The sequence below is a fragment of the Thalassophryne amazonica genome, chromosome 12 (genome assembly GCF_902500255.1).
Source record: "Thalassophryne amazonica chromosome 12, fThaAma1.1, whole genome shotgun sequence".
Taxonomy (NCBI): domain Eukaryota; kingdom Metazoa; phylum Chordata; class Actinopteri; order Batrachoidiformes; family Batrachoididae; genus Thalassophryne; species Thalassophryne amazonica.
This window is the reverse complement of record NC_047114.1, coordinates 74534261-74543619: the sequence shown is the minus strand read 5'-3', so window position 1 is coordinate 74543619 and position 9359 is coordinate 74534261. Positions and strand designations below refer to the sequence as shown.

Below are 9359 nucleotides of genomic sequence, written 5' to 3'. Positions count from 1 at the left end.
TGTTTTTTCTCATTTGTTGAGTCCACATAATTATACCTTCAAAGACTAACACCCTCAAACAAAGACCCGTCCACAGATAACCATTCAGTGAAATTAAGCGGCATCAAAGGCCAGGACATAAATGTCTGCTGACAGGCGCTGCACCTCCAGAACGGCACATTCTGGTATTATTGACCGCAGCAGCACCACTTATCCTTTTATGGACACAAAAGCAGAGAAAAGGAAGAAAAAAGGAGGAAATGGAAGCTTTTACACAAAAATGGATGGATCCAATGCCCTTCTCCGCCCCCTAACCCAACTGTGAAATCCTTTGAAGAAATCATATGACATTTTCATCTCGCCAACACATAACCACCCAGAAGCAAATTGGAATATGGGTAAGACGCTTGACGCTGCCATCCAGGAACAAATACAGTACGTGCAGCCTGTTCCCCCACTTTAAAAAGAAAAAAAGGCTAATTGAACCCATGTGCTGTGTGTTAAGTCATTCTTTAAGTATGAGCACCCCCACATTACTGTGCCCCAGAATGCTCGTATGGAAACAGAACAACCTAGAATTAGTGATGCTTAGAGAGGACACCCGTGTCTTTGTCAGTGAGTTGGAGGGTTGGAACTTGTTGCCAGCTTGTCTGTTGGCCTTTTTTTTTTTTTAACTTCACCGCTCATGTCTGCTGAAATAAAAAAATGAACGTTCAGCCAGAGGGCACCAAAGTATGATTGCCTGCCAGTCAATTCATTTTATGAGAAGGAGGGGAAGGGGGGGGGGGGGCAATGTGAGCACAAAACTGTGCGCGTGTTGCTCGTTTCAGCATGCGCGCCAAATGTGCAGCGGTTTTGGAATGAGAGAGGAAAAACCTTGAGGTCTAAACTTCCACTCAGACTCTGATCGTCTTTTCAGCCTTTGCTTTCCCACTGTCAAAAATTACAGAGTGAGAGTTTTGCGAGCAGTGACTATTTTTACTTCCCTCATTTGCCAACCTCACGATCAAATAGCTTTCCCAGTCTCACCACTTTTATCGCGCACGTCTTCGCCAAATTGTCCTGCGGCATCAGTCGCCACAAGCAGAGACGGCAACTTAATCAAAGAAGAAGTAGGAGGAGGACTGGACGTCTGTAGCACTTTTCCATCTAGCAGATGCTCAACATGCTTTACAATGATGCTTCACATTTACTTCCCAAGCCAAGGCTGGGACCCATTTTAACAGTTGGGTTGGACTGAGATCTTACTGTGTTCTGTTGAGGTCTTAAACAGGAACTTTTTTTGTCAAATGAGCAATCAACCAACAAGAATGTTCTTCATGCCACGACTATCTGATGCAGTCCAGCTGACCTGCCCACCCTCAGTTTGTCACCAGGCAGAAGATAATCACTTGCCCAAAAATAACAATAAAAAGGCTTGAGAAGGTGTGCATTACATTGCTCACATCATCAATTTGTGAAGTAATTTCAAGCTTTCTACTTTTATTCATAGAAGAAGTAAGTCATTCAGAGACTTTCAGAATCTGTGGTTTTAGATTTTTAAGAAAACACTAAAGACATCTTTTTACCCAGTCTTATGGCTAGCATCCTTTTTTACTTCTAAGTTCTTTTACTTTTTATTGTGTTTTATTGTTAACTCTGAATTGTGTTTTTGATGTTTGAATTTTATTTTACATTGTTTTTTAATTATTATTTTATATTGTTTTTGAGCTGTTTTTATGTGAGGCGCCTTGAGGCGACGTTGTTGCAATTTGGCGCAATATAAATTGAATAAAATGAATTCAAGTAATGAGACCCATTGGTGTCTGTGCGTATTCCCTGGAATCCATGGCATGAATCGGATGAAAGTTTAGGAATTCCCCTGAATGGACCCGTAGTCTGACACTGGTTACTTCCCCAGCCAATGGCGGTACACATTTACAGCACGGACTGGGATAACGCAGTTTAAGTGTCTTGTCTAAGGATTGGGACAAGTAACATTACTGGAAATCAAAACCAAGTCTATATATATTGGTAATCCATAGCCCCAATTTTTTTGTACCCCCCCCCCGCCGTACAATGAAAATAAAGACTATTCTATCCCACTGAGCGACTTGCACTACAAGTATTCCTAGGTTTTGGAAAACACCCTACACAAAGGTATTATTTTAAAAAAGAAGGTAAAAATACAATGAGATACTAGATAAATTAACTCAAAAATAATATATTCTATCATCTTGTAACTGATCAAATTCCAATAGAGGAAGATAAAGAAAACTTTAATACATCAGATCAACATAGAAAGCAGCTTTGTTTTGCACATGTAGTATCCCATGTGTTTGCCACCTTCTGGATGTTGATGAAGTATTAGGAGCAAGTGAGGTTGCGAGTGAGATAGAATGACCGTTTCTATACACAAATGTACTTCATAAGAGAAATAAATGTTTCTGATTGTTTCACAGTCGTATAACATGTCAAAACTCAAATAAAACACAACACTGCAGAAAGGATTTTGCATGAATTTAGCAGTGAAAGAAAAAAAGAGAACCAGGAAGGTGGCTGAGTTAGGTGCATAGGGAATGAGGTACTACATCGGGGAAACAAACAATTGTATTGTGATTGTTTAAGAGTGGTTACAAATTAAAACTCAAATCACAAGTCCACACAACCCTGGAGAAAGGATTTTGTATGAATGTGGCTAATAATAAACAAAACGTTGGCCCGATGAGTGAACGCACTCATCGGGCCAACATCTTACTGCCTTAAAACTTCTCTCAAACTTCCTTCAGCAGTTTGGAGACTTGGTGCTGAAAACTTTTTATTTCAAAGAAAGAACAGAAGGCGTTTGTTCACCTTGTACCGAATTGTAAACTCGAGCAGAGACAGAATGTACCCGATTTGATCTTTTCTGTGATGGATGCTCAAATATGAGAAACGTTAAGTTATTAGGAGCGTTCACTTCTGTCAGCCCAAACTGTGATTCTTCAATACGCTGTCAATTCCCATTTTCCCTCAGGTGAGAGGACACAACATGGTGTAAAGTCATGTCCCCGCGTTCTTAAAATTGTGCGTTTGTCGTCCAAGTGACAATAAAGATTTAGCTTTTCTAATAAAAAGCAAAATTCTAATTTAAAATCTTTATTTTGTGCAAGCAGAAAGAGGTTGATCTACGTAACGTGAATTTCTCCTCTGTGAGATCAATAAAGTTTTATCTTATCTTACAGCATTCTTTTTTATTTCAATTAAACCTAAGTTACAAACAAGTGCACAGAAAACAAAAATAAAGACAGAAAACAAGGAAAGAAAGAAAGAAGAAAGAAAAAGAAAAAACTAAATGGACAGAGAGAAAAAAAGAGTACTACACACACAAGAGAAAACAAAGCCCTGTGTCCATGTGGCATTTTTTTGGGCAGAAAAGAGCAAAGAGAGCACTTACAAATGCTTCATCCCAACGGTTTCAGTGTTTTCAAATGGAAAAAAGAAACCTCGGTACGGAATTTGTTTCTATGACAACAATAAACAGTTCATGACTAGCTTATCAAATCAAAATCAAATTTATTAATTTATATAGCGCCTATTCATGATGAAATCATCTCAAAGCGCTTCACACAACATAATAAAAACAGAAAAAACTGAATTCAAATTTTAAAAACAAAAAGACAAAACCATAAAAGAATACGAAAATAAAAACACAAAACACTAATGATAAAACAAGGAAAACAAATGAGTCTTTAAACATGATTTAAAAGTCTCCACAGTATCCGACCTTATAATGCACATTAATAAAAAGTACTCACCCTCAGCAAGAACCGAGCATCTGTTCAATCTGCTATCAAAGATGAGTTGGTTTTTTTGTCTCCATTGTGATGTATTTTGAATGGCAAATGAGCAAAAATAAACCTCTTCTCTCAGTTGCCTGAAAGAGCACTGCAGTGATGTCAAAATGTTTTTTCTGAACAGTACAAGGTTTTTCATCTTAAAAGTGCTCAGAGCTTCTACACAAGCTAAGTGGTACGCTTTGAAAAAAAGATGCTGGGTACAGCATTTTAATTATTTTTTGTCCTGGAGGTGGCTGCATATACTGTTTGCTCCTTTCTCATTTTGAGCAACTGAAAAGAGCATCTGGTGCCCAGAACAAAACACTATATGGACACGGCACCTAAATAATCATGTTGACCTTTGACCTATTATCTTGGCAAGCCCTGTTTTGAATTAATAATCAAGTTTGAGTGAAAATTTCTCTGCATTTTGAAGACATCCCCTCGGACAGCAAACAATGAATGTTTATTTGACTTTGACCTTAAACCCATGACAGTGGCATGACCTGTGTTGTGAGGAGTTTATGTGCCTGCTTGTTTATCAATCGCTAGTTGTGTTTTTAAGTAGAGCCCGACCGATATGGATTTTTTGAGGCCGATGCCAATAACGATATTTGGATGAAAAAAATGCAGAGAATCGATAAATTGGCTGATTTGCCGATAGCCGATAAATCAGCCTATATATATATATATATTTTTTTTTTAAATGAATAGAATCTTTTTTGAGCTGAATGAAAGCTGAAGCTTTGTCCTCATATTGATTAACTTTATAACAGAGAAGAATTTTCAAGTTCAAAAAATGCAATCAAGTATTAAACCTTTGTGAAATTAGCAAATACATATCCTTAAAAGGAGTTGTGAAATACATCTGATCTTGTACCTCTTGTTGCTGCAACTTAGATATAGGTTCAGGATAAGGATATAGATCCTTATAAACTTACTTGTATGCTTTTGTCAGCCGATCAGTGCAGTGTGACGGCGAACTACAGGGGCCGGTGATCAACACATTTAAGCAGGGCTGTAAGCAGCTCTCAGTTGAACGGAGTCAGAGCTCCATCTACTGGACAAACGGTGCAAGGACATTTTACATTGCTGACACAAACTTTCAGTAACTGTTCTGTTTATGAGAAATTATCGGCGTTCTATTGGCAAAATTTTGGCCGATAGTGAGTACTTTGAAAAAGGCTTATATCGGCCGGCCGATATATCGGTCGGGCTCTATTTTTAAGATATCTACACATACAAACAAGCAGACAGACATGACCATTCTCGAGCAGGTACCTCAGTGGATACGTTGTTGGCCTGCCAATATGTAGACCTGAGTTCGAATCCCACTCATGTTACATGGCTGTGTCCTTTTCATTTTCATTTAATTTACTTTCATTTATATAGCACCAAATCACAACAAAGTTGCCTCAAGGTGCTTCACACAAATAAGGTCTAACCTTACCAACCCCTAGAGCAAGCACACAGGTGACTTTGTGCAAACTGTCTCGTCCTTGGGCAAGACAGTTAATCTACATAGCCTCAGTCCACCCAGGTGTAAAAATGAGTACCGGCGCTGGCTGGGGAGTTAATGTGAGGCATCATGGTAAAGTGCTTTGAGCATCTGCTACGTGGAAAATCGCTATAGAAACGCAGTCCGACTTCTTCATCACAATAGCCTCTTTCTTCACATCTATTAGAAAGACTTGTCCAAGCCAGCATCAATGGGGAATCTATAAATATCACATGATTATCTCTGACCTCATCATGCCCCCAAATCAGCCAGAGGTTTTCTGTATTGTGAGTCAATATTTCCAAAAATTTGCACAACTTAAACATACAGAAACTGTTGCTGGCAGGAATCCACAGGAAACTTTCTCATATCAGACATACCAAAAGGGAATTTTATGCTCATGAATAAATTTGATGTCAGATTCCACATAAAGGAGGCTTGATCACTGTTTACTGAAATGCACACTGGGAAATCTCCGCACATTTCCACTTACGCAACGTCAAGTCTTGGCAAGTCACAGTAAATACGCCTCAGCGAGCACTTTTCTGCAGCAACACCTTAAAGCTTCACTTATTCCACAGTGAAGGTCATTGTGTCTGCAGCACCATCCCAAATATTTCAGCCCTCATTAGATAAGTGCATCGCCCCTCCTCCACTGTAAACCCACAGACAGCCCTCATCCCTGCGCACGGTTCACCGATCACTCATGCACCCAAGGGCACGACAGAGTGGCTTTGTTCATCAGCAGGTGAGGGTGGGTAGAGTTTACACACCTCAAACCCCCTCACCCCGCCACTGCTCCTCTTTGTGTGTAAAAAGCGTACGTTCACAAAGCCAAGTGAGGGCCGGGCTTAAGCCTTTCTGGATTTAATGTTGACGCAAACACTTAGGCAGGTAGCAACAAGTGGCAAGTCCCGCCCTGGGTGCTGAACACCTAACTGTACTCAAAGTGATCGGCACACCTACATTCCTAATGCCTGACTGACTCTACAGTGGAACACACACACACGCAAACACTGCTCGACACTCCACCGCAAGACACCGGTGTCCTTGGCAACACGTCACGCAAGAGTACAAACAGACCGAGAGATCAACAAAGGTGACATCAGGACCTTTAAGAACTTAAAAAGGAAATATCTGCTTCATGGGTTCAAAGGTCGACATAATAACAAATAACATCGCATAGGCATTGTTAAGCCGTCACAGATAACTAATTAAGTCTTGGCGTGGAGATGTAAAACTGAGCACAGAATCTGGCAAATCACATTATTTTAGGTAGTTACAAATATTTGCTTCTCTTCGATTGCCCTTCCACGCAACAAGACAAACTCATTCCGTTGTCAAAGATAACCTTTAAAAACAGTAACTGCGTTTTCTCTGCCACATCATTATAGCACGTAAGGGCTCTTAACTCAGAGAGCAACTGCATTTACAGCCACTATCTGTTTCAATGCTACAGCGTTAAAGTTCAACAGACGGTAATTCCAATATGCCGATACCACCACAAGGTTGTTATCAGTGATTTGAGCTTACTGTGCCCACCTACTCAGCAAGTGGACGTAAAATAGTCTTACATGATGAAGAGTAAGTGCTGTGGAAAACCATGCCACACTGTCGGAATAAATTACCCAAAATAGAAATTCCAAAAGGACTCTCTGGAACCAGACGTTTGTGAATGCTATCCAAATTTATAACTCGCCATGTGTTTTTCATTTGTCTTTCCCTCTTTAAAAAGTTGGCTTTCATTTTTTTTTAAAAACACTAACTTTTTATGCTGTAACTAAGGGTTTTGCAGATCTTACCTTGACCTTTGGTGGAGTCTACACTTGCCAGTGTCTCTATGGTAACTGACTGTGATTTATTGCTCCTGTCCAGGGTATATTGGCTGGTGTCTTTGCTTAGGGACTGCTGAGACCCACACTTGCCACTTTGCGGTTGTTCTTTCCTCCTGAAACGACTGGCTATGAGCTGCCATATGCTCGGCTCTTCCTGAGTTGGTTTGGTAGACAGCTTAGCCGGACAGTCAGGCACCTCCATTACCTTGACCTTTCCCCTGCTGTGGTACTGAATGTAGTGCATGCCCCCATCCTCTACTGGCCCACTGGAAGATGGAAGAATTCTTCCTGTAAGGTAGGAGAAAGGCCGCAGAGTCATTGTTCTGTCCTCATCAGCACTCTTAGTCTCCTTTGACATCATCTCGGGCTCTATGGTGATTTTCTCCCGGGGCCGAGTTCTCTTGATTCGTAGACTGAGGCTCCGTCTTAAGGAGCTCAACATGGTTTTAGGAGCATCTGATTTGCTGTCCTTTGGTGAAGATTTCCCACGTTCACTTTCTTTGCTTTTATCTTGAGAAGTTTTGCCAAACAGCTTCCAACGGAAGCCCCCTTTAAGAAAACCGCCCCCATCATGGCTCATACGAGTGGAACTCTTCTGACTGTCTAGTTCATCTTCAGAGACGTTCTTCCTTAGCTCCAGAACAGTCATACTAACCGGTCTTTGCTTCCAGCTTCTCTGGCGGACCCTAGGGATCACCTCTGAGGGAAGCTGCTGTACTCCATCAGGACCAACACCATCCACAGCCGTAAGCTCAGTTTTCCTGCTCCTGTGTAAATGGGTGCTTACTGAGAAGCCTCCACTGACAAAAGCTTCACAAGTCGGCGACTCTGGCAAGATTGAGCCCGGGCCTGCCAGCATGCACACGCTCCTTGGCCTCCGGAATGGTCTTTCTTGCTCAGGACGCTGGTCACCATGCATGCTCACACCTTTCCTGCCATGTAAAGCTTCATCCAGATGTAGTCCACGAAACATGGCCCGAGGCAAGGACCTATGACCTGCAGCAATGCCATGATTCCCAAAGATGGTGGCAGAGCGTAACACTACACCTTCAATATTTTGCTGACGGTTATCTAGCTGAGGAGTTCTAGCAGCCAACTCCACCAAGTCTTTAGCTTGTTGAAAAGAGTCACCTGCATTCTCGGTGTACTGTTTTAGAAACCCGTCTGTCTTCATTTTTCCCTCCACTTCCGCCAACTCCTCCTCATTCTCTTCCAAAACCACGTCCTCTTTTCGCCTACCAGCTCTGTGTGTACAACTCATGGAGGCCCACCTGTCAAGCTCTTGTTGTGTCCCACCCAGCCTGTGGCTGTCCATTGGCACTGCGTTAATTATCTCTCCTCCCGGCTGATAATTCTCCACCGGGGTGTGGGTGTCCCAGCCCATTTCCAGCGCTCACACCGGCTCTTCGGCATGTGTCCCTTACAGGAAGACAGACACGGTTGCCTCCTAGTAGTGACCATACTGCAAAAGCGAATGGTCACATGGTGCCCGGGTGCTGTTGAGGCTTTGCTCAGAATCACTTTCACATGAAGACTGAATTCCTCTGCCTGACATAATCCTTCACCTTTCACCTTAGATGTGAAAAAAGTTTAAATACACAAGGATCGTCTTGCTGCCACCTGCATCCCCTGGCTGCTCTATTCGGCAGACTCTCACAGGCACTGCTTTCGGCTGCTTTCTCCCCACACTTTGTTCTTTCTACCTGTCCCATGCAAGCAAACCGAAGGGTAGAAAAGCGAACTTCTAAGAGCTGCAAAAGTTGAAATTTAGAAAAGAAAACAACAACAACAAAAAAAGCCCCTGAATTATCCTTCTTGAGCAAGTTATGAACTGTGAACAATCCGAGTTGTTTGCGGCGCAGACAATCTGTGAGTTCTTGCTATGCCGAGTATGAGGGAGTGTGTGTCTGTTTGAACTTTCAGCTGCCTTCCAACCCGTGGGACACATGGAAAACAAGGAGTGGATCCCACAGGCTTTAAACACGCCCTACTGATTTCTCAGGAGCTTGAACCAGCCCCCAGAGGCATAAATAGACAAACATGAACATGAGATTGAAAGAAGACTGAGCCGATTATTCACAACCACAATCAACAAAGACTACAATGCAGAACAAATAGCCATGAAAATATACTTTGAGTTATTCATCCTATTAACCAAGAGAAATTTTTTTTAAAAAGCGGGCAAGGGGGTCCAAAACAGTCACAAATCCACCATTTAGGAACCAAATAAATTTATTCAATTATGCTGTA

At 41.8% G+C, this 9359-nt stretch overlaps 1 protein-coding gene across 1 annotated transcript in view; it reads right to left on the bottom strand.

Moving 5' to 3' along the window:
* The window catches only part of agap3 (ArfGAP with GTPase domain, ankyrin repeat and PH domain 3), a 213041-nt gene extending 203979 nt beyond the window's left edge, over positions 1-9062 (bottom strand). The window contains exon 1 of the mRNA XM_034183336.1: positions 7077-9062. Coding sequence (XP_034039227.1) covers positions 7077-8493 — 1417 coding nt within the window. The 5' untranslated portion in view covers positions 8494-9062. The remainder of the gene's footprint in view (positions 1-7076) is intronic.
* Positions 9063-9359: the final 297 nt, after the last annotated feature.